This window comes from Procambarus clarkii, chromosome 79 (genome assembly GCF_040958095.1).
Source record: "Procambarus clarkii isolate CNS0578487 chromosome 79, FALCON_Pclarkii_2.0, whole genome shotgun sequence".
NCBI classification, from domain to species: domain Eukaryota; kingdom Metazoa; phylum Arthropoda; class Malacostraca; order Decapoda; family Cambaridae; genus Procambarus; species Procambarus clarkii.
In genome coordinates this window covers 9,485,030-9,511,435 of record NC_091228.1, presented here as the reverse complement: position 1 = coordinate 9,511,435, position 26,406 = coordinate 9,485,030, and the positions used below count along the sequence as shown (strand labels likewise).

General features: G+C 43.8%; 1 protein-coding gene across 1 annotated transcript in view; it reads left to right on the top strand.

The window, feature by feature from the left end:
• The window catches only part of LOC138357671 (murinoglobulin-2-like), a 30,317-nt gene extending 5,669 nt beyond the window's left edge, over window positions 1–24,648 (top strand). Inside the window, exons 2-4 of the mRNA XM_069314673.1 lie at window positions 10,426–10,641; window positions 20,274–20,417; window positions 24,427–24,648. Of these exons, the coding sequence (XP_069170774.1) occupies window positions 10,426–10,641; window positions 20,274–20,417; window positions 24,427–24,633 (567 nt within the window). The 3' untranslated portion in view covers window positions 24,634–24,648. The remainder of the gene's footprint in view (window positions 1–10,425; window positions 10,642–20,273; window positions 20,418–24,426) is intronic.
• Window positions 24,649–26,406: the final 1,758 nt, after the last annotated feature.

Genomic DNA, 26,406 nt, shown 5'->3' with positions numbered 1-26,406 from the left:
TTCAAGGGCTAATTTCTCAAATGGTCATTTTTGCAGATCAAGGGTTATTTGTAAAAGTTCATCAAGTTGCTCATAAGTTGTATTTATTATGTTTGTTATAATTTATTCTTATTCCCCAACCCCTTAACCTAACCTCTTGTAATCTTAGTGTATTTAGCAGGTTCTATCATATGTTCTTATTCCCCAACCCTTTAACCTAACCTTTCAGATGTAGTTTATTGTGTTTTTGACGTATTTGTTGAATATATTATCCTTTTTCATAATCTTTCAGATGTAGTTTTGTTTCTCCTTTGTATATTTTTACCCAAACCCACCATCCCACTTAACCTTCTTTCCTTCTTTTACTTTGTTTTCACATATAGGTTCATTCTTTATCTTAGTAATAATAAAATTACAATAGTAAAGAATCAGATCTACTAAGACTTGAAATTGAGAAAAAACAAGAGAGCAAGGGACTGAGAGCATAAAAAGAGGAGAAAAGAGTAAGAGAGGGGGTGGGGGGGAGGAAGAGCATGGGAGCACTAAGACTTGAATTTGAGAAAAAAGAAAACCTAAGTGAATGAGAGTGAGGGTGAGAGAATGGGAGCATTAAGATTTGAATTTGAGAAACAAGAGAGCATTTGAGCAAATGAGTGAGAGAGAGGGGGAGGAAGAGAAAGAATAAGGGAGAGAGATAGAAAGGGGGTGTTAGAAGGAGTAGGAGAAACAAAGTAAAAGAAGGAAAGAAGGTTATGTGGGATGGTGGGTTTGGGTAAAAATATACAAAGGAGAAACAAAACTACATCTGAAAGGTTATGAAAAAGGATAATATATTCAACAAATACGTCAAAAACACAATAAACTACATCTGAAAGGTTAGGTTAAAGGGTTGGGGAATAAGAACATATGATAGAACCTGCTAAATACACTAAGATTACAAGAGGTTAGGTTAAGGGGTTGGGGAATAAGAATAAATTATAACAAACATAATAAATACAACTTATGAGCAACTTGATGAACTTTAACAAATAACCCTTGATCTGCAAAAATGACCATTTGAGAAATTAGCCCTTGAAACGACTAAATTCCCATATATAATAAAAATCCTTTGAAATGGTTAAACACCCAATCTTAATCAAATAACACTTGAAATGCAAAAATGTCCATTTGAGAAATTAACCCTTGAAATGAGTAAATGAATGAGACAATGATTGACGAAACACAAAAGACAAGCAGGAATAATTATGTAAGTTAGATCATGTCTGGTTGGACTAGATAAGTTAGGATACATCAGTTTGGGAATGTAAGATTAAGTTAGGTAAAGCAAGTTAGGTTAGGTTAGGATAGGTAAGATAAGTTACGTAAGTTAAGTTAGGTTAAGTTATGCAAGATAGGTTAAGCAGGTTAAGTTAGGTAAGGTAAGGTAAGTTAGGTTAAGCAGCATAAGTTAGGTTAAATTATGTAAGTTAGGTTAAGCAGGTTAAGTTAGGTAATGTAGGTAAGTTAGGTTAAGCAGGATAAGTTAGGTTAAGTTAGGTAAGTTAAGTTAGGGTAGGTAAAGTTAGGTTAAGCTGGTTAAGTTAGGTAAATGTAGGTAAGTTAGGTTAAGCAGGATAAGTTAGGTAAGTTAAGTTAGGATAGGTAAAGTTAGGTTAAGCAGGTTAAGTTAGGTAAATGTAGGTAAGTTAGGTTAAGCAGGATAAGTTAGGTAAATGTAGGTAAGTTAGGTTAAGCAGGATAAGTTAGGTTAGGTTAGGTAAGTTAGGTATGATAGGTAAGGTAAGGTAAGTTATGTTAGGATAGGTAAAGTTAGGTAAGATAGGTAAGGTAAGGTAAGTTATGTTAGGATAGGTAAAGTTAGGTAAGATAGGTAAGGTAAGGTAAGTTATGTTAGGATAGGTAAAGTTAGGTTAAGTTAGGTAAGATAAGTAAAGTTAGGTAAGTTAAGTTAGGATAGGTAAAGTTAGGTAAGATAGGTAAGGTAAGGTAAGTTATGTTAGGATAGGTAAAGTTAGGTTATGCAGGTTAAGTTAGGTAAGTAACATTGGGGTGGAGAGGATAGGTTACGTAGGTTTGAAGAGTGTAGTTCAGAGAACAGTTTTAGGGTAAAGTGACTAAGAAAATATATTTTAACAGAAGTGCATATTTGGTATGAAAAGCTGAACTAGTTACATTTTGGAGAGAAATTTTATGACTGAAGATGTCTTAAAGAATAACATGATGGAAGAAGGAGAGTTTCTTTGATGAACGAAGGTGTCTTACAGAACAACTTTTGGAGAACGAAGGTGAATTAGAGATCACTTTGATGACTCTGAGAATAACTTTGGTCAACGAATATGGATTGGAAAGTTTGTCTAATGAACGAAAGTGACTTAAAGAATAACTTTGATGACTTTGAGAATGTCTTTGATGAACGAGAGTGAGTTAGAGATTACCTTTGTTAACTCTGAGATAAACTTTGATGAACAAAAGTGAGTTAGAGAATACCTTTGATAACTCTAAGATTAACTTTGATGACTTTGAGAACAAGTTTGATGACTGAGATTAATTTTTAACGTCTTTTGGAACAACTTTGATGACTCTGAGAATAGCTTTGATGACTCTGAGAATAGCTTTGGGTAGCTCTGAGAATAACTTTTGTTGTCTTAGAATAACTTTTGATTGTTCTGAGAATAACTTTAGATATCTCTGAGAATAAGTTTGATGAACGAAGATATCTTACAGAGCAACTTTTATGTTTCGAAGAATAACTTTGATATCTCGAAGAGTGCCTTTTGGTGTGTTTGAGAGTGTCTTTGATGCCTTGAGAGGTGTCTTTGAAGTCTTAAAGGATGTTTTTGATGTCTCAAAGGATGTCTTTGAGTAAGTCCTTGATGTATTGAGGAGTGTCTTTGATTTCTCGAAGAGTAACTTTGGTGTTACGGAGAGCACCTTTGACTATTTTTCTTACTTAACGACATATAATTTTTACGAAAGTGCTGAAAAAAGTTACATTTGACTATTTTTCTTACTTAGCGACATATAATTTTAGTTACGAAAGTGTTGAAAAGTTACATTTGACTATTTTAGTTGAGGAAAGACAAGAAAAAAATATGATTTCAGTGACTATTTTAGTGCTCCATAAAGTATAAATGTCAGTTAAGAACGACGATGATAGATATCTTTGACTATATTTCTTACTTATCGACACATAATTTTAGTTAGGAATAATGATGAATATGACTATTTTAGCGAAGTGAAAGGATACCTTAGTTAAGAACAATGTTGGAAAGAGGCTACACATGACTATTTTTCAGATGAGAGAAGTGATATTTCAGTTAAGAAATGACAGGGAAACATGATGAAGTAACTATTTTTTTTAGTTGACTGATGAATACTTTTAGTTGAAACAAACATGATGAACATGACTTTTTCTGTGCTCCCCAAAGTATAATGTCAGTTAAGAACAGCGATGAAAGATATCTTTGGTTATTTTTTCTTACTTGACGAAAACATAATGGCTGTTACGAAATGATGAACAAGACTATTTTTAGTTGAATGACGATGGATAAAGTTAGTTATGAACAGTGTTGGAAAGATTCCTTAGACAATTTTTAGCTAAGAGAAAGGTTGTTTTAGTTAAGAACGGTGTTGAATGAGATTAATCCTGACTATTTTTTTGGTTGATCGGATAATAAGTTTAGTTGAGAAATGACGAAAGTGACTATGTTTTAGTTGATTGGCGAAAGATTTTTAGTTAAGGAACGTTACAAGAAAGGTTTGTCTTTGTAAATTTGGAACTGAATAAAGTGTAGATTTGTTTAAGAACAGGGTTGGTAGAACTATTAAGTTGACTACGAGAATTACTTTGACATAGTTTTGCAAATAAAAACTTGATGACTAAAATTGTTGAGGGAACTGTATTGCAGTATAATATTATTTGACAAAGAACTAGTTAGTGAATGGAAGAAAAAATTGGTTTAAAGAAACAAAGAACATAAAAAAAATTGAAGTTAAGTAGGGGAATGAACACAGTGAACATACGGTGAACACAGAAAAACATGTAAGAAAAAGTTGATGAATAGAGTGAACATGCAGGGAATATGAACTTATAGAGAATATGAAGACATGATAAGGAACATAGGTAATACAAGAATGAACACTGAACATGTGAAGAACAAGCTAAGAACATTGAGAACATGAATATTGAGTATAAAAGTTATACAGAGAACATATGATGTACATGAAAACATGACAAAGAACATAGTGAACATACGGGGAAAATGGTAGAAAAAAATTTGAACTGAGCATGCTGTGAACATTTGTAGAACATGGAATTAACACAGAAAACATGGAAAAAATGTGAAGAACACAGCTGAATATAGAGAAAATATGCAAATACAGTATGATGATTATTGAAGGTTTGGATACGTTGGGGAAGAAAGATAATTACACAGTTTGGGGTTTTGTGACTACTCTGATAAAGAGTTAGGCTGGAGAGGGACTTGATCGGATATATTTATGTTCGATGATCTAAGACAGAGGAAATGGAGCTTGGTTAATGTCCAGATTAATTTTACTACGTTAGAAATAAGGTGATCTTAAATCTCAGGGTGATTTAGTTGGAAAATAAAGAACTTGAACAAAATGAACTAAGCTGGGGGACACGAGTTGAAACTTGATATCTGAACTGGATTTTATTGACTGTGTCTGAAAATATAGTTGTGTTTTTAAATCTCAGGGGGATTTGGACTGATAGTAATGAATTTACAGGAGTGAACTTGGACGGAGGACAAGAGCTAGAGTTTTATAATTGTTTACATCATATTTACTATGTCTGAAATACAGAGGGTAAAAATTTCAGGGGAATTGATAGGATATGAACAAAGACTTGAGGGTGGAGTAGGGTGGGGGATGAGAGCTGGAGCTCAGTAACTGACTTGATCTTATTTACTTCGACTGAAATATGATTGTTTAAAATTTCAGGGGGATTGGACTGCTAGTAGCGAAAATGTGGTCTATGTCAAATTTGGGTCTTCAATTGGACTCTGATTAATTTCGATCAAGAACTGGACTCTGATGAATGTTGCTCTCAAAGTAGACTCTGGCGAATTTCTGTTGATAATTGGACTCTGATGAAATTTGAGCTTAAAACTGTCTCTGACTAATTTTGCTCACAAAGTGGACTCTGTTCATTTTTAGGTATAAAATGGTCTCTGACGAAATTCTGTCTATAACTGGGCTCTGTTCAATTTTGGTCTTTACAGGTGAAATAGCCGTAAATGGATATAAAACTAAATGTTATGGCTAAGTTGTCTGTTTTCCTTAACAAAATATCTAAGACAATATTTTCTGAAAATGGTCTTTTTTTACAAATTCGGTCATAAACATATAAATAAACTTCTATGATTATTTGAAACTCTGAAAATAACTGTAAGGAAATAGGAAGAGAGAGAGAGAGAGAGAGAGAGAGAGAGAGAGAGAGAGAGAGAGAGGGATGGTCCAGATATTATGGAGAAGATAAGATAAGATAAGAGGTAACCTACATGCGGCGTCTGGCTGACGGTCTAAAGTAAACACAGGCGGGCCACAGATTGTGAGGTAAGGGGGGAGGGACATAATCGTATGACATTATTTTCATCATAAGAACTTTAACAAACTCGTATGACATTATTTTCATTATATAAACTTTTAACAACTTCTAAAATCTGTGACTGATAAAATTTACCTGAAAACCCTGGCTCATAAACACGAATTTGAATTTCTCCCATAAGAACTTTAACAAACTTCTAAGTCTCGGAAATTATTTTCATCATAAGAACTTTAACAACTTCTAAAATCTGTGTCTGACAAAATTTACCTGAAAAACCCTGGCTCACACGCGGGATATTGGAACCTGAAAACCATGGCTCACACGCGAGATTTTGGACCTGAAAACCATGGCTCACACTCGTGATTTTTTCCCTTGGACCTGAAAACCATGGCTCACACAGAACATTTTTTCCCCCTTGGACCTTAAAACCCTGGCTCACACAGATCATTTTTTCCCCTACCACATGCGTGATTTTGGACCTGAAAACCATGGCTCACACAGAACATTTTTTCCCCCAGAAAAAAAAATGTTCTGTGTGTTGCCATCCCCACTACTACTGTGAGTACCTCAGTGTTACTGTGAGTACCTCAGTGTTACTGTGAGTATCTCAGTGTTACCGTGAGTACCTCAGTGTTACTGTGAGTACCTCAGTGTTACCGTGAGTACCTCAGTGTTACTGTGAGTACCTCAGTGTTACGGTGAGTACCTCAGTGTTACGGTGAGTACCTCAGTGTTACTGTGAGTACCTCAGTGTTACTGTGAGTACCTCAGTGTTACTCTGAGTACCTCAGTGTTACCGTGAATACCTCCGTGTTACTGTGGTACCCCAGTGTTACCGTGAGTACCTCAGTGTTACGGTGAGTACCTCAGTGTTACGGTGAGTACCTCAGTGTTACTGTGAGTACCTCAGTGTTACTGTGAGTACCTCAGTGTTACCGTGAGTACCTCAGTGTTACTGTGGTACCCCAGTGTTACCGTGAATACCTCAGTGTTACGGTGAGTACCTCAGTGTTACGGTGAGTACCTCGGTGTTACTGTGAGTACCTCAGTGTTACTGTGAGTACCTCAGTGTTACTGTGAGTACCTCAGTGTTACTGTACTCACCTATTTGGGCTTGCGGGGGTTGAGCTTTGGCTCTTTGGTCCCGCCTCTCAACTGTCAATCAACTGGTGTACAGATTCCTGAGCCTACTGGGCTCTATCATATCTACATTTAAAATTGTGTATGAAGTCAGCCTCCACCACATCACTGCCTAATGCATTCCATCCGTTAACTACTCTGACACTGAAAAAGTTCCTTCTAACGTCTCTGTGGCTCATGTGGGTACTCAGTTTCCACCTGTGTCCCCTTGTTCGCGTCCCACCAGTGTTGAATAGTTTATCCTTGTTTACCCGGTCGATTCCTCTGAGGATTTTGTAGGTTATGATTATGTCTCCCCTTACTCTTCTGTCTTCCAGTGTCGTAAGGTGCATTTTCCGCAGCCTTCCCTCGTAACTCATGCCTCTTAGTTCTGGGACTAGTCTAGTGGCATACCTTTGGACTTTTTCCAGCTTCGTCTTGTGCTTGACAAGGTACGGGCTCCATGCTGGGGCCGCATACTCCAGGATTGGTCTTACATATGTGGTGTACAAGATTCTGAATGATTCCTTACACAGGTTCCTGAACGCTGTTCTGATGTTAGCCAGCCTCGCATATGCCGCAGACGTTATTCTTTTTGTGGGCTTCAGGAGACAGGTTTGGTGTGATATCAACTCCTAGATCTTTCTCTCTGATCGTTTCATTAAGTACTTCATCTCCTATTCTGTATCCTGTGTTTGGCCTCCTATTTCCACCACCTAGTTTTTTTTTTTTTTTTTTTTTTTTTTTGAGATATATACAAGAGTTGTTACATTCTTGTACAGCCACTAGTACGCGTAGCGTTTCGGGCAAGTCCTTAATCCTATGGTCCCTGGAATACGATCCCCTGCCGCGAAGAATCGTTTTTTCATCCAAGTTTCATTACTTTGCATTTACTCGGGTTGAACTTCATGAACTGTGAGTACCTCAGTGTTACTGTGAGTACCTCAGTGTTATGGTGAGTACCTCAGTGTTACTGTGAGTACCTCAGTGTTACTGTGAGTACCTCAGTGTTATCGTGAGTACCTCGGTGTTACAGTGAGTACCTCAGTGTTACCGTGAGTACCTCAGTGTTACGGTGAGTACCTCAGTGTTACGGTGAGTACCTCAGTGTTACTGTGAGTACCTCAGTGTTACTGTGAGTACTTCAGTGTTACTGTGAATACCTCAATGTTACTGTGAGTACCTCAGTGTTACCGTGAGTACCTCAGTGTTACTGTGAGTAGCTCAGTGTTACCGTGAGTACCTCAGTGTTACTGTGAGTACCTCAGTGTTACTGTGAGTACCTCAGTGTTACTGTGAGTACCTCAGTGTTACCATGAGTACCTCAGTGTTACGGTGAGTACCTCAGTGTTACGGTGAGTACCTCAGTGTTACTGTGAGTACCTCAGTGTTACTGTGAGTACTTCAGTGTTACTGTGAGTACGTCATTGTTACTGTGAGTACCTCAGTGTTACTGTGAGTACCTCAGTATTACTGGGAGTACCTCAGTGTTACTGTGAGTACCTCAGTGTTACTTTGAATACCTTAGTGTTACTGTGAGTACCTCAGTGTTACTGTGAGTACCTCAATGTTACGGTGAGTACCTCAGTGTTACTGTGAGCACCTCAGTTTTACGGTGAGTACCTCAGTGTTACGGTGAGTACCTCAGTGTTACGGTGAGTACCTCAGTGTTACGGTGAGTACCTCAGTGTTACTGTGAGCACCTCAGTGTTACTGTGAATACCTCAGTATTACGGTGAGTACCTCATTGTTACTGTGAGTACCTCAGTGTTACTGTGAGTACCTCAGTGTTACTGGGAGTACCTCAGTGTTACTGTGAGTACCTCAGTGTTACTTTGAATACCTCAGTGTTACTGTGAGTACCTCAGTGTTACTGTGAGTACCTCAGTGTTACGGTGAGTACCTCAGTGTTACTGTGAGCACCTCAGTGTTACGGTGAATACCTCAGTGTTACTGTGAGTACCTCAGTGTTACGGTGAGTACCTCAGTGTTACGGTGAGTACCTCAGTGTTACTGTGAGTACCTCAGTGTTACTGTGAATACCTCAGTGTTACGGTGAGTACCTCAGTGTTACTGTGAGTACCTCAGTGTTACTGTGAGTACCTCAGTGTTACTGTGAGTACCTCAGTGTTACTGTGAGTACCTCAGTGTTACGGTGAGTACCTCAGTGTTACGGTGAGTACCTCAGTGTTACGGTGAGTACCTCAGTGTTACTGTGAGCACCCTAGTGTTACGGTGAGTACTTCAGTGTTACGGTGAGTACCTCTGTGTTACTGTGATTTCCACACAATTGGTCACCTTCAAGTATTCTTAATCCTTTGAAAAAGCTGAAGATTTTACATCAACTAATGGTTAACATAAACTATTGAGTGACAAACTAATGGGTTAAATAAACTAATGGGTTAAATAAACTAATGGTTTACATAAACTAATGGTTTATATAAACTATTGGGTTTACATAAACTATTGGGTTTACATAACCTAATGGGTTACATAAGCTAAACTAACGGGGTTACATAAACTAATGGTTTACGCAAACTAATGGGATACATAAACTGATGGGTTTATATAAACTAATGGGTTACATAAACTAATGGGTTTCATAGACTAATGGGCTATGTAAACTAATGTGTTACATAAACTAATGGTTTACATAAACTAATGGGTTACATATACTAATGGGCTATGTAAACTAATGGGTTACATAAACTAATAGTTTACATAAACTAATAGGTTACATATACTAATGGGTTATGTAAACTAATGTGTTTATGTAAACTAATGGGTTATATAAACTAATGGGTTTACATAAACTAATGGGTTGCATAAACTAATGTGTTACAGAATCTAATGGGTTCACATAAACTAATATGGTTATATAAACTAATGGGTTACGTAAACTAAGGGGTTTACATAAATTAATGGGTTACATAAACTAATGGGTTACATAAACTAATGGGTTACAGAAACTAATGGGTTCACATAAACTAATGGGTTGCATAAACTAATGTGCTACAGAATCTAATGGGTTCACATAAACTAATATGGTTATATAAACTAATGGGTTACGTAAACTAAGGGGTTTACATAAATTAATGGGTTACATAAACTAATGGGTTACATAAACTAATGGGTTACAGAAACTAATGGGTTCACATAAACTAATGGGTTTATGTAAACTAATGGGTTTACATAAACTAATAGGTTTACATAAACTAATGGGTTACATAAACTAATGGGTTACAGAAACAAATGGGTTCACATAAACTAATGGGTTACATAAACTTATGGGTTTATGTAAACTAATGGGTTACATAAACTAATGGGGTTTACATAAACTAATGGGATACATAAACTAATGGGATACAGAAACAAATGGGTTCACATATACTAATGGGTTACATAAACTTAAGGGTTTATATAAACTAATGAGTTACATAAACTAATGGGTTACATAAACTAATAGGTTACAAAAACTAATGGGTTCGTAAACTAATGGGTTATATAAACTAATTGGTTGTGTAAAGTAATGGGTTACATAAACTAATAGGTTACATAAACTAAAGAGTTACGTAAACTAATGGGTTACATAAGCTAATGGGTTACATAAACTAATGGGTTACATAAACTAATGGGTTACATAAACTAATGGGTTATGTAAACTAATGGGTTACATAAATTAATGGGGTATACTGTGATAAGTGGTGTATTCCTCCAGACACCGACACAATATACAAGAAAGGTTCTCATTGCAGATCTCTGGGTGTAAGGAGGTGGAGGTGCAGGCATCGGAGCTGAGGATCATTGACTGCGACGTGTACAGTCTCAAGGCCTCGGCCATCGTCACTGAGGAAGGTACTGGAGTGGAAATTAAAAAGGACGCCTCAGTCTCCATCACCCGAAACGCCGTGACCTTCAAAACTATCTACGAAGACGCTTACATGAAGCCGAACCTTCCTTACTCCCTCAAGGTTGGTAATTATAATTGTAAAAATGTGTTAGAACAAAGTTATGTTCATGTTTTATTATTCACTAAATATTGTCGATTTGGCTTGCTGTGCAACACATTTTATAGTTCATTGATTTCCATCTTCTGGGCGTTCAACACCGCCTATTGTTGCTACTGGTGGATGGACACGACAAGACTGTTGCTACTGGGGGATGGACACGACAAGACTGTTGCTATTGGGAGATGGACACGACAAGACTGATGCTATTGGGAGATGGACATGACAAGACTGTTGCTACTGGGAGATGGACACGACTAGACTGTTGGACGTGTCACCTATGTGTGTAAATGTGATCACACACGTGTATAACAAAAAAATTCGTTTACGTCATTATTTACAGTTTTTAACCCAAAACTATTATAACCCTACACTATTAACTCCGCCAGCAAGAATAATAGACTGACACGTTCATACTAACCAGTTAATGAAATGACTGAGCAATAGATAAATAATAGCTGTTAATATTACTGTACATCAACTTAAACACAATAAATATAGATAATTAAATAATTCAGTCATCAAGTACCAAAAGAATATTAAGAAATGTTGACACAGGGATAACATTGGGATGACGAATATCAGTACGTAGTGTGAACATAGACACGACATACAGTATCACTTAATCCAGAACGACAACGTTTTAGATCAGTTTGACAGCACGTCAGTCCGGCGCTGGGTGGTGTGGCGAGCAGGACGCTTCTCTTTGCCTATCCAGTTGTTACTTGGCCGGTGTGGGGTTTGTTGACAACCCGGCATGATGTGCGGGCCTTGGTGTGGCTGCTGGCGTGACTTGAAAGTGGCCGTGTCGGCCTGCAGTATGGGGAAGCCTGTGCCACCTGTCGTCAGGCCTGGAATTTTCCAGTAATACTTCCTACCAAGCAGTAGAAGTGGTGATTTTGGACATGTTAGGTGTTTCTTTGGAGGCTGTGTGTGGTGTGTAGCTGCTTGCTGGGGGACGTGCGATTGTGAAGTTTGGCTCCTCAGTGGTTTACCGTGATCTCGTCACGTGCTATGATGGGGGCACTTTCCCTCTTCTTGATAATGGTGGATCAGTGACTTTCTCTGGTCGCTGTCCTATGACGATGTATGTGGCAGTGCATGGGGCACCCTTCGAGTTCCTTGAGGACCTTCTACGTCGGTACTTTGCCCGTTTTTGGCGGGTTCTTCATGTGCGGATGAACGCCGTCCCCACCGGGAGGTAGAATCGGGTCCCGTGTGGACCCACACTCTCACCATGCGCCTTAGGGATCATATACTGTCCTCCATCATGCTGTTGCGCTTCCCTCTTTGTTTGTTTCATACGGGCCAGCTCCAGATGTGTTTCAAGTGTGACCTACAGGGCCACCAGGCTGCAGGGTGTGAGGTCCACCGGGGTCACCCCTATTAACCTCTTCTGGGAGGAGGATTCTCCCCCGTTGTCGACCTCGGACCCGTCAATGGGTGCTGGGATTTGTGTGTTGATTCCCTACTGTCTGCTGCCCCGGTGTCGGATCCTGCGGCTCGTCTTGGTGCAGATGTAGGTGTTGACGTGGAGGTTAGTGTGGCCCCGCCACGACCATCCCTGCCCCAGCTGCCTCACCCCGCCCCGTCTCAGCCGCATCTGCCTACTATGTTCCAGGATACGGTGTCTCCTGTCGCTCTGGCTGTCCGCGAGGGGTTGTCTCCTGCAGTGTGTGGTCCGGTGGCTCCGGTTGTTAAAGCTGTGGTTCTCGGGGTCGTTCTTTACAAGCACACCTGCCGGAGAGTTCTGTTGTGGTGCAGGAAGATGGGAGTGATAGCTCGAACGACCGGCGAACTGTCTCGATATGATCGAAGCGGGTTCAGAGTGTGTCTCCCCATCGTGGTGAGCCTTGGGAGGAGGTGGAGAAGTATGGTGCTCCGGCGTCCCCCGCCGTCGGTGACGGGGCTGTGAGGGGCTCCGAGTTGCTTCCTGTGCCCCCACCTCCTGTGTCTATTGCTATTGGATCCCCGCAGTGCGAAGTTTTCCCTGATGATCAGGATCTTGTCATGGTGCTGAGAAGGGATGTGCGCCAGGGGTCCTCGGCTCCTGTGCCCGGTGGCGGGGACGATGCCGTGCCTGCGTCCCCTGCGGTTCCCCCGGTCAGGGGCGGGAGCCTTGTCCCGGCTGCCGGGTACGTGATCCGTGAGGGACAGGTGTTGCGACTTTCTCGGGATGTCTGGTGCCTTATTTTGATAATTACTTACTTCGGGTTCAATTCATAGTGAACATAACACAACACTCCCTAGGAACTTGCTAGTTGACAATACAAAAATCCTGGAGTCGGCCACTGACCTAAGACGACTACAAATCCTGGCAGCTATACTAAAATGAGAGAAAAAATCACTTATAAATATATTGAATAACTACTTCGCTTCCCTGGCAACACTTAGATGCAGAACTCACCTACATCACGGGGTAACTACCACATCTCTACCGGATTCTTACCGCCCACAGAGAGTACTAGTCCTATGCAACGCCTTACCCAATATATGATTGCCCCTTTTCCCTTACTCTTACCTTATTTCCCTATTCCTTACCCTACGTTTCATTGCCCCCATACACCTCTGACGCCACTGTTGCAGGCGGCAACAGTGGCGTCGAAGGAGATTACCTAAGGCTTCAATTCATCCCCTTACACATGTGTATTTAATCCGAAATTGCTCCTTGTTTATTAATTCCTTAAGATTGCTCTCCTTGGCACTGACGAAGAGAAAATAAGTTAGAAGCATAAAAAAACTAGCACTTTAAGATTAACAACGCCAGCATTGCGGTCATATTTAACCAAATATGCTTAAAGTAACGCCTGCTGCCCAAATATACAAACATTATCACATATTTGTGTACAATTATATGTGATCTTTAACCAGAGTCTTCCTCTTACTAACATAGCTGATAGGAAACAGCTGAGGTAAGGTCCCAGCAAACAATTTTAGGTTGCCACAACATATCAGGAAAGTATTTGAAAGGATTGGAAACGTTTGTTTTATCGTATCAGATACAGATTAGTGTGTGGACTTAAATAGGTTTCCAAAACTTATAACCAAAACCTACGTATCTAACACTAATTTGAGATATTGTGGCAACTTTACAATCCTAACACGAGTCATTCATAATCCATTCATATACCAATATGAATCTCTTGTGAAAGGTTTGAGCCTATAATCTGAACCCTTTTCACATCCTTGTGTTTAAAGTTAAATTTCTTGAAATTAAATTATATTATTTTATATTATATTATTTTTATTATATTTTATTTTATATTATATTATTATTTTCAATTTAAATATTAAAACCAATTTAAGGGTAAAAAAAATTTAATAATTTATATTTCTTTTATTATTTACTAACAATTATAATTATTTACTAACGGAGAGAAGGGAGGCTGTACGGTGGACAGTGGCGGCTGTGGCGGACAGTGGCGGTGGTGGCGGATAGTAGCGGCAGGCGGACAGTGGCGGCGGGCGGACAGTGGTGGCGGGCGACAGTGGCGGCTGTGGCGGCGGTGGTTGACAGTGGCGGCGGTGGTGGATAGTGGCGGCGGGCGGACAGTGGCGGCTGTGGCGGCGGTGGTGGCGGTGGTGGACAGTGGCGGCGGGCGGACAGTGGCGGCGGTGGTGGACAGTGGTGCGGGCGGACAGTGGCGGCGGGCGGACAGTGGTGGCGGTGGCGGATAGTGGCGGCGGGCGGACAGTGGCGGCTGTGGCGGCGGTGGACAGTGGCGCGGGCGGACAGTGGTGGCGGGCGGACAGTGGCGGCGGTGGCGGACAGTGGCGGCGGTGGCGGATAGTGGCGGCGGGCGGACAGTGGTGGCGGGCGGACAGTGGTGGCGGTGACGGATAGTGGCGGCGGGCGGACAGTGGCGGCTGTGGTGGTGGTGGACAGTGGCGGCGGGTGGACAGTGGCGGCGGTGGTGGACAGTGGCGTGGGCGGACAGTGGCGGCGGTGGTGGACAATGGCGGCAGGCGGACAGTGGTGGCGGTGGCGGATAGTGGTGGCGGGCGGACAGTGGCGGCTGTGGCGGACAGTGGCGGCGGTGGTGGACAGTGGCGGCATGCGGACAGTGGCGGCATGCGGACAGTGGCGGCTGTGGTGGTGGTGGACAGTGGCGGCGGGCGGACAGTGGCGGCGGTGGTGGACAGTGGCGTGGGCGGACAGTGGCGGCGGTGGTGGACAGTGGCGGCGGGCGGACAGTGGTGGCGGTGGCGGATAGTGGCGGCGGGCAGACAGTGGCGGCTGTGGCGGACAGTGGCGGCGGTGGTGGACAGTGGCGGCACGCAGACAGTGGCGGCATACGGACAGTGGCGGCTGTGGCGGAGAGTGGCGGCAGTGGCGGACAGTGGCGGCATGCGGACAGTGGCGGCATGCGGACAGTGGCGGCGGGCGGACAGTGGCGGCGGCAGGCGGACAGTGGTGGCGGTGGCGGACAGTGGTGGCGGTGGCGGACAGTGGTGGCGGTGGCGGACAGTGGTGCCGGTGGCGGACAGTGGTGGCGGTGGCGGACAGTGGCAGCTGTGGCGGACAGTGGCGGCGGTGGTGGACAGTGGCGGCGGTGGTGGACAGTGGCGACATGCGGACAGTGGCGGCATGCGGACAGTGGCGGCGGTGGTGGACAGTAGCGGCATGCGGACAGTGGCGGCATGCGGACAGTGGCGGCTGTGGCGGACAGTGGCGGCGGTGGTGGACAGTGGCGGCATGCGGACAGTGGCGGCATGCGGACAGTGGCGGCGGGCGGACAGTGGCGGCGGCGGGCGGACAGTGGTTGCGGTGGCGGACAGTGGTGGCGGTGGCGGACAGTGGTGGCGGTGGCGGATAGTGGCGGCGGGCGGACAGTGGCGGCTGTGGCGGACATTGGCGGCGGTGGCGGACAGTGGCGGCGGGCGAACAGTGGCGGCTGTGGCGGACAGTGGCGGCGGTGGTGGACAGTGGCGGCATGCGGACAGTGGTGGCGGGCAGACAGTGGCAGCGGCGGGTGGACAGTGGTGGCGGTGGCGGACAGTGGTGGCGGTGGCGGACAGTGGTGGCGGTGGTGGACAGTGGTGGCGGTAGCGGACAGTGGCGGCGCTGGTGGACAGTGGTGGCGGTGGCGGACAGTGGTGGCGGTGGCGGACAGTGGTGGCGGTGGTGGACAGTGGTGGCGGTGGCGGACAGTGCTGGCGGTGGCGGATAGTGGCGGCGGGCGGACATAGTGGCGGCTGTGGCGGACAGTGGCGGCGGTGGCGGAGAGTGGCGGCGGGCGGACAGTGGCGGCTGTGGCGGACAGTGGCGGCTGTGGCGGACAGTGGCGGCGGGCGGACAGTGGCGGCGGCGGGCGGACAGTGGTGGCGGTGGCAGACAGTGGTGGCAGTGGCGGACAGTGGTGGCGGTGGCGGACAGTGGTGGCGGTGGCGGACAGTGGTGGCGGGCGGACAGACGCGGCGGTGGCGGACAGTGGCGGCGGTGGCGGGCGGTAGTGGCGGGCAGTAGTGGTGGGCGGTGGCGGGCGGCGGCGGCTGTGATGGGTGGTGGCGATCGGCGGTGGTGGGGGCTAGTGGCGGTTGGCGGTGGCGGCTTGCGGTGGTGACTGTGGCAACGGGTGGTGACGGCTGATAGCGGGCAGTGGTGGCGGCTGGTGGCAGGGGTGGCGGTGGTGGCGGCTGGTGGTGGCGGCTGGTGGCGGGCGGTGGCAGCTGGTGGCGGTGGTGGCGGCTAGTGGTGACGGCTGGTGGCAGTGGCAGCTGATGGCGGCTGGTGGTGGCGGTGATGGCGGCTGGTGGTGGCGGGTGGCGGCTGGCGGTGGCGACTGTGGCTACGGGCGGTGGTGGCTGGTGGCGGGCAGTGGTGGCGGCTGGTGGTGGTGGCAGCTGGTGGCGGGCGGTAGCGGCTGGTGGCGGTGGCAGCTGATGGTGGCTGGTGGTGGCGGTGATGGCGGCTGGTGGTGGTGGTGGCGGTGATGGCGGCTGGTGGCGGGCGGTGGCGGCTGGTGGCGGTGGCAGCTGATGGTGCCTGGTGGTGGCGGGTGGCGGCTGGTGGTGGCGGTGGTGGGTGGTGCGCGGCTGGTGGTGGGTGGTGGCGGTGGTGGGTGGCGGCTGGTGGTGGTGGGTAGTGGCGGCGGATGGCGGCGGGTGGCGGCTGGTGGCGGCCAGCTGGGACACACCCTTCACCACTGAAGGTCTGAGCACAACTAACTATATGTCTCTCTCACCACCAGCCCAGTGTTGGCAGCTGGCGCTCTCAAAACGTTTCCTTTAAAGATTGTATATTATCTTTGAACAACAAGTTTGATTATCAAGGAAATAATGCAAATATTATTGTCACATTAATACTGTGCAATATCTTATTACATTCCTGCTAAATAATTATAATTTGAAACAGGACAAAAAATACAACATATATATAAAAACCAACATTAGAGATCATGAGGCCTAGGCCTATCTGTGACCACACATCCTGCTTCCCTGGCCAGTTACCCTCTCACACCTCACACTCTTAACTCTCTCATAATCACTCTCACTCTCAATCACTCTTACGCACTATTACTCACTCTTACTCTCAATCACTCTTACGCACTATTACTCACTCTTACTCTCAGTCATCCTTACTCACTCTCATACTCACTCTTACTCTCATACTCACTCTTACTCTCTGTCACTCTTACTCTCTGTCACTCTTACTCTCTGTCACTCTTACTCTGCCACTCTTACTCTGTCACTCTTACTCTCTGTCTTTCTTACTCTCTGTCACTCTTACTCTCTGTCACTCTTATTCTCTGTCACTCTTACTCTCTGTCACTCTTACTAACTCTCAGTCACCCTTACCCATTCATACTCACTCTTACTCTCATACTCTTACTCTCAATCACTCTTACTCTCATACTCTTACTCTCAATCACTCTTACTCTCAATCACTCTTACCTCAATCACTCTTACTCCCAATCACTCCTACTCCCAATCACTCCTACTCTCAATCACTCTTACTCTCATTCTTACTCTTACTCTCACTCTTACTCTTACTCCCAATCACTCTTACTCTCAATCACTCTTATCATTCTTACTCTTACTCTCACTCTTACTCCCAATCACTCTTACTCCCAATCACTCTTACTCTCAATCACTCTTACTCTCATTCTTACTCTTACTCACTCTTACTCTCAATCACTCATATTCTCATTCTTACTCCTACTCTCACTCTTACTCCTACTCTCACTCTTACTCCTACTCCCAATCACTCTTACTCCCAATCACTCTTACTCCCAATCACTCTTACTCCCAATCACTCTTACTCTCAATCACTCTTACTCTCAATCACTCTTACTCTCACTCTTACTCTCAATCACTCTTACTCTCACTCTTACTCTCAATTACTCTTACTCTCACTAACTCTCAATCACTCTTACTCACTCTCATACTCACTCGTACTTTCATACTCACTCTTACTCTCTGTCACTCTTACTCTCATACTCACTCTTACTCTCTGTCACTCTTACTCTCTGTCACTCTTACTCTCTGTCACTCTTACTCTCTGCCACTCTTACTCTGTCACTCTTACTCTCTGTCACTCTTACTCTCTGTCACTCTTACTCTCTGTCACTCTTACTCTCTGTCACTCTTACTCACTCTCAGTCACCCTTACCCATTCATACTCTTTCTCTCATACTCTTACTCTCAATCACTCTTACTCTCAATCACTCTTACTCCCAATCACTCCTACTCCCAATCACTCCTACTCTCAATCACTCTTACTCTCATTCTTACTCTTACTCACTTTTACTCTCACTCTTACTCTTACTCCCAATCACTCTTACTCCCAATCACTCTTACTCTCAATCACTCTTACTCTCATTCTTACTCTCAATCACTCATATTCTCATTCTTACTCCTACTCTCACCCTTACTCCTACTCCCAATCACTCTTACTCCCAATCACTTACTCCCAATCACTCTTACTCTCAATCACTCTTACTCTCAATCACTCTTACTCTCAATCACTCTTACTCTCAATCACTCTTACTCTCACTAACTCTCAATCACTCTTACTCTCATTCTCAATCACTCCTACTCTCACTCTAACTCTCAATCACTCTTACTCTCATACTCACCCTTACTCTCAATCACTTTTACTCTCACTCTGTCACCCTCTCAATCACTCTTACTCACTCTGTCACTCTTACTTTTACTCACTCTTACTCACACTTACACACTCTCACTCACCTTCAGTCACTCTTACCCACTCTCTCTCACTCTTACTCACTCTAGTTAATAAGAACACGCCAATATAAGACAACAAAACGTTTTCAGATTCTTTCACACCACTTTCCAGCAACTTTTATAATTTATATAAATTATCTTAGGGAATAATGCATAAATTATATATTTAAACATGATATTAGTGTTTAGTGGAAAGCATAAGGAGTCAAATTGTGTTAAAAAGAGCGATTTTTAGAATATTTGGAAAACTCTTTTTTTCTGATCATATTATAACTAAATGGATTTTGAACGTTTCACTGAGCCAATAAATATCATTCACAATTTATTAATGAATTTTACAAAAAAAACACCATAAATTTTATATTTAAACATGTAAAAACTATTTGTAATACATTAGGAACAAAATAGTTGTAGAAAAATAATTTATTATAAAACCTTTGTGTTTGGATTTTTTGATTAAAAGCTTCTCAAAGGCTCTCCTGCACCATTCTCAATGCAAATCATTCCCACGCCTATGGGAAGAGATAGACGAACGTTTTCTAGATGATTTGTGTTTGCTGGGGTGGCATATCGATCACACTCATAACTCGTGTACACTAATGGGACACACCTGCCTTATTGTCCAGGCTGATTTTAAAAATTATTGGAAATCTTGTTTACAAATGTACCTCGTGTGTCTTGTCCCTCAATAAAATCCATAGCAAATTTTATTTTGTTTACTTCAATCGTCTTGTTTTTTGTTTTGTTTTTGCACATTTGCATCATGAACAATATCCAGGAGTGTTTTACTGTTCAGCCCACAGGCGTGCAGAACAGTCTTCGAGAATTGGTGCCTTTTTCATACATACTTACATAGCAATCAGCCATTATTCACTGTTATTTTACCTAGGATAAGCGTTAATTGTTAATTATGTTACGTTAAAATACAGATCATTGTGATAACTCAACAGGAGATGGTAATTATTGTATATACTTGGTAACTCTTACTTCAAGTTCTGTGTCGATTTTCCTAGATACTTTGTGATCTTACTGACTCATCAAGTATCAACTTGTTTACAATTCCAAGGCCAAATAATCTATCGCGTGTAAAATACAAACTTAAAAAATATATGGTGTTAAGCCATACAGCAGAACACTGTCCTGGCAACCTACAGTCTTCCAGGACTAAGCTAGTCATCAGAGATGCCAGTGACGGCATCTAAGATACTGTTAACTTAATAAAATTAATATGTAAAGTCGATTGTGATGGTCTCTTCACAATCGACTTGAGAATGGTCCAGGATGGACCGAAACGTCGTCGTCCCTTCACTTTCTAGTGAGGGGGTTTGGTCAACATATTTCAACCACGTTATTGTGACTCCTTGTCTGCATAATATCTAAACCTCCAGAACTTCTTTAACATGTTGCAGGTGAGGGCTGAGAAGCCAGACGGCACTCCGGCAGGTGGTGTCCCCATGGAGGTGTGTGCAGCTGGTCGCTGCACCAACATGACCACAGCACCAGATGGTCTCTTCACAACAGTCTTGCCAGTCTACAACACCAAGAGAGTTTACGTAAGTGTCTTCTTGACTTAATTATTATTATAATGTTTAGTCAGTAAACAATTATTATTATAACGTTTAGTCAGTAAACAATTATTATTATAACGTTTAGTCAGTAAACAATTATTATTATAACGTTTAGTCAGTAAACAATTATTATTATAACGTTTAGTCAGTAAACAATTATTATTATAACGTTTAGTCAGTAAACAATTATTATTATAACGTTTAGTCAGTAAACAATTATTATTATAACGTTTAGTCAGTAAACAATAATTATTATAACGTTTAGTCAGTAAACAATTATTATTATAGTTTCTAATATAAATTCCAAGTGTTGTTCAGTTTCTCAACATAACTTTACAGTAAAAGTCTGAAGCACTTTTAACAACACTTAATTTTTGTTGACAGGTGAGCTTTACATCAAGAGGACGGAGGGTATTAGTGATATTTTTTTTTAGCTCAGATATGAAAGGAAGGCAGAACATAGTACTACTAGTTTGTTGTTGTTGTTAAAGATTTGCTACTCGGAACAAAAAGTTCCAAGTAGCACGGGCTATGGTGAGCCCGTAGTGGACTGTACTACTAGTGTTGAAACAGGTTTAAGATGAAAGAAATTTCCTTTAGCTTGATAATAGGCAAAGTTGATAAAATGTAAAAGGTAACCAAGGCGAGAGAAAGACTTGTAAATAATAGAAATTTCAGAATAAAAACTGAAGGTCACTGATGTGTTGGACGTGGAGGAAGAGAGACAAGAACACTTTTCTTGAGAAAGTGGATGGTAGGAAATGAAGTAAATATATGTACCATTGTGCTTAAAATTGCGGCACACAGAGAAAGACAAACCGGACACAGAGCTGTGAACTTGAACGTCTGGACAGGAGGAATGGAATTAGATTACAATTATACTTAGAAATTGATAGGGAGGAGCCAGATTGTTAAGAGGAGAGGAAGGCTAGAAAAAGACGGTTATGAGCCCATAGAACAACTGTCATCAACATAGCCAAACCAGGAGAGGGACGAGTATCAACAGTGGGAAGAAGAAGAGGTTCAAATACTCTGTATATTGATTGCAGAACAAGGGAGAGGACGGAACTCATAGTTTATAGGAAGACAAAGTAAAGCACGAAACAATGGGTACAAACTGGACGTTTAGATTCAGTAAAGGCCTGGTAAATACAGGTTTGAGAATAGATTTGTTGATTTATAAAAGATATTACTTATAATAAAATACAAGTGGGATCAATGAATATAAACATGATGGACGAGTTGTGTAGCATAATAAGAGCTGCCTCACATGGGACAACATGCCTTGTGCAGTCCCATATATTACTGTGTTCGTTAGTTCTGTGTTGACACATATTGAATCTTGACTTCTGAGCTTGTGCTCGTTACCTCTGTGCCGGTGTTTCACGGTAGTTGTGTTGCCTCGTTACTTCGTGCTGGTGGTTCACGGTAGTTGTGTTGCTCGTTACTTCTGTGCTGTGGTTCACGGTATTGTGTGTGATGCTCGTTACTTCTGTCTTTGGTGGTTCACGGTAGTTGTGTGCTCGTTTACTTCTGTGCTGGTGGTTCACGGTAGTTGTGATGCTCGTTACTTCTGTGCTGTGGTTCACGTAGTTGTGATGCTCGTTACTTCGGTGCTGGTGGTTCACGGTAGTTGTGATGCTCGTTACTTCTGTGCTGGTGGTTCACGGTAGTTTGTTGCTCGTTACTTCTGTGCTGGTGGTTCACTCGGTAGTTGTGTGTTCTCGTTACTTCTGTGCTGGTGGTTCACGGTAGTTGTGATGCTCGTTACTTCTGTGCTGGTGGTTCACGGTAGTTGTGATGCTCGTTACTTCGTGCTGGTGGTTCACGTAGTTGTGTTGCCTCGTTACTTCGTGCTGGTGGTTCACGGTAGTTGTGTTGCTCGTTACTTCTGTGCTGGTGGTTCACGGTAGTTGTGATGCTCGTTACTTCTGTGCTGGTGGTTCACGGTAGTTGTGTTGCCTCGTTACTTCGGTGCTGGTGGTTCACGGTAGTTGTGTTGCTCGTTACTTCTGTGCTGGTGGTTCACGGTAGTTGTGTTGCCTCGTTACTTCTGTGCTGGTGGTTCACGGTAGTTGTGATGCCTCGTTACTTCGTGCTGGTGGTTCACGGTAGTTGTGTTGCTCGTTACTTCTGTGCTGGTGGTTCACGGTAGTTGTGATTGCCTCTGGGGGGGACGGTAGTTGTGCTCGTTACTTCGTGCTGGTGGTTCACGGTAGTTGTGATGCCTCGTTACTTCGGTGCTGGTGGCTCACGGTAGTTGTGTTGCCTCGTTACTTCGGTGCTGGTGGTTCACGGTAGTTGTGTTGCTCGTTACTTCGGTGCTGGTGGTTCACGGTAGTTGTGATGCTCGTTACTGCGGCTGGTGGTTCACGGTAGTTGTGTTGCTCGTTGTGTGCTACCATTCACTCTCGGTTTCTTGGAACATTTTCTTAAAGTGTAGTTGTTACTGTGTACCAGGTTTCTAAGACCGCTTTTCACCGTCTTGTGTGCTGTTCTATATGTTCTCTGAATGTGAGAGTTTGACTATTGATAGCCGGTTGATCTTTCCATGAGTGCTCGGCTTTTGGTATTGCAGCTTCGGTCACCGGCAAAGCTTCTGCCCACCTGTTCAAGGTTATACTCAACTGCTGTTTTGTTTCCAAAACGTTTGGATTATTGCAAATGACTGCAAGAACTGGCAGAGATGCACAGCCCAGGATTGTTGTATGCTATTAGGAGTTCCTGGACACTCATGGCCGTCCTCCTTGCCATCTGCAGCTTTTTCTATAGAGCTTAAAGTAGAGTTTACCTTTATAATGCGGGTATCAGACTGTCATACATCCATATGAGAGCCAGAGTAAATAAGAGCATGCAAATAAAACTTTAAAGAATATGGTAAAAATAGTCTTAGGGTCCAAACCTCAAAAAAAATAATTTTCTTCCACTCTTAAATAGGATGACTTTATAAACTTCATAATTTAATGTAAAAAATCACAATAACTGTATGAAAATGTGACGTCCATCTCACACGTCTGAAAAGAAATGAGGATGTGGACGGACCAAAACGTTGTCGGTAACTTCTTTTTCCGGCATGTGGGACGAGTGTCATCAATGTGTAATGATTCCATCCCTCCACGTCCCTACTTTCCAGCCAAAAAATACTTCACAAAAAGTTCAGGTCACCGGGGATATCACACCCTCGTAGCAGCTACTTTGTGTGCTGGGATCTGTGTGGCTCCATCGGGCTTCGCTGGTGGCGCCTCGGAACACCCTGTAGGTTCTCCTGTAACAGTCTGGCTCGTGGTTAAGAAGCCCGGCTGAATACTGTCTGTGGTCTCGTGCCAAGCATATGCTTGTTGTACTTGGAGACGTGTAATACTTTATTCTGGGAGTGTAAGTCTGCCCTGAACTCTGCGGCTTTTTGTGAAGAAAGTGAAGACCCAATGAACGTGTAAGTGCATTACAAACCAAATGGTGGGTTACTAACTACTTTGATGTTGGTGCAGTGAAATCAATAGGTTGACCAAGGTTCATCGATCACGGGTCGCCGAAGGGATGTTTTCCTCGGGGTTACCATTTTTTTCAGGCAGCTCACTCGACCGTCCAAGTTGGTTGGGCATCATTCTTCCCTCCCCTCCCCACCCTCCCGTCCCATCCCAAATCCTTATGCTGACCACTTCCCAGTGTTATATAGTCATAATAAAATGGGTTGCGCTTTCCCCTGATACCTTTCCTCCCTTGCTCCTGCACCTCGTAGACAGCCAGACTGAGTTTCCTTTTTGCTAGGTAAGGCTGGGCCTCGGGGTGTGGGCCTCGGAGGCTTCGTGCAACAGTGGGCCTCGGAGGGTGGGTCTCGGAGGCTTCATGCAATTACCTAAGGCTTGTTAACCTACTGAAATTTACCAGATAACACCAAAAAGTGAGAGCAAGCTTGAGTACACTGGGTTTGACTTTTCCAAAAGGATTTAGTGATCATTGTGTAGTATGCTAAAGTGTGTTTAACTCTCCTCAGATAAAGGCCCTGAACTCCCGGGCGAATATGCATCAGTCAGAGTTCTCGAAGACCCTGGAGCACTCATTCTCTCCCTCTAACTCGTCGCTGTTGATCCATGCCCCGGAGGCAAGCTCAAGTGTGTGCCTGGAGAGGCCCAAGACCACCTCCTGCCAGTCCTCTTCTCCGCCTCCGACCAGACCTCCGCCATCTTTACTGTCCAGGTAATTGTAAGGAAATTTAACGCTGTCTACCTGACATGTGTTATGCTCAAGGAAATTGGTGCCTTCGTGTTTGTTCGTAATGATCATAAATTAAGTATTAACACTGCACAATAGATCTGAGCTCCATAGGTTATTAGTGGCAAAGTATCTCATTAACTCTGAGTATCGTAAGGTTCAATGGCAACATTTGTTCAATATAGTTTTACTCTTTTAGTAATAGTACATGATCCTAAAGTGATTTTTGATGTTACTGTAATTACAAAGTATGTGAACTCATAAGTATTGTGGCCATAAATCAATTTAATTACTTAGCAGAGGGAAATGAGTAAAACTGAATGAACCAGCCATGCAAGTTATATGCTCGAGGGGATTGTTATAGAGAGGTAAAATATACTTTTTTGGCATGAATACACTTGACTTAAAATGGGAAAAAAATAACACAATTAGTATAACTAACATTATATTTATTTTGTTTACTCAGTACAATTATTAATTATTTAAAAAATTTCATCCAACATGCTTTTCCTTGTAGCAGGCCGCAGGCCCATATATCCACTACAGCCTGTTGGCCATCCACTCCTTGCAGTAACTGGTTTGTTTCTTAATAAAAAGTCCGCCTCTGTTCCGGCAATATTCACCACCCATGTTGGGGGGTTTTGACCCTGCTGACCCTCACCAGGATGCAACCCCCACAGTTACCTAACTCCCAGATACTTATTTACTGCTAGGTGAACAGAGTCATCAGGTGAAAGGAACCATACCAAACCATTTCTGTCCTGGCTGGGGCTTACCCCGGGATCCTCAATTGTTTAGCTGGAAGAGTTCTAATGAATGTTAGATATAAAATTTGTTTAATGAAATATACAACTTAAAATTCTCATTGACCATTAGACCTGCATACGAAGCTACTTGCTTGCGTCAGGTTGTGTCTCGCAGGAAGGTCCAGTACCAGGGCAGCCAGGAGTACCAGCTGACCAGCGGGGCCTAACACTCTACTATTACTTCAGGTTGTGTCTCGCGGGAAGGTCCAGTACCAGGGCAGCCAGGAGTACCAGCTGACCAGCGGGGCCTAACACTCTACTATTACTTCAGGTTGTGTCTCGCGGGAAGGTCCCGTACCAGGGCAGCCAGGAGTACCAGCTGACCAGCGGGGCCTAACACTCTACTATTACTTCAGGTTGTGTCTCGCGGGAAGGTCCAGTACCAGGGCAGCCAGGAGTACCAGCTGACCAACGGGGCCTAACACTCTACTATTACTTCAGGTTGTGTCTCGCGGGAAGGTCCAGTACCAGAGGCAGCCAGGAGTACCAGCTGACCAGCGGGGCCTAACACTCTACTATTACTTCAGGTTGTGTCTCGCAGGAAGGTCCAGTACCAGAGCAGCCAGGAGTACCAGCTGACCAGCGGGGCCTAACACTCTACTATTACTTCAGGTTGTGTCTCGCGGGAAGGTCCCGTACCAGGGCAGCCAGGAGTACCAGCTGACCAGCGGGGCCTAACACTCTACTATTACTTCAGGTTGTGTCTCGCGGGAAAGGTCCCAGTACCAGGGCAGCCAGGAGATACCAGCTGACCAGCGGGGCCTAACACTCTACTATTACTTCAGGTTGGTCTTGCAGGAAGGTCCAGTACCAGAGCAGCCAGGAGTACCATCTGACCAGACGGGGCCTAACACTCTACTATTACTTCAGGTTGTGTTCTCGCGGGAAAGGTCCCGTACCCAGAGCAGCCAGGAGTACCAGCTGACCAGCGGGGCCTAACACTCTACTATTACTTC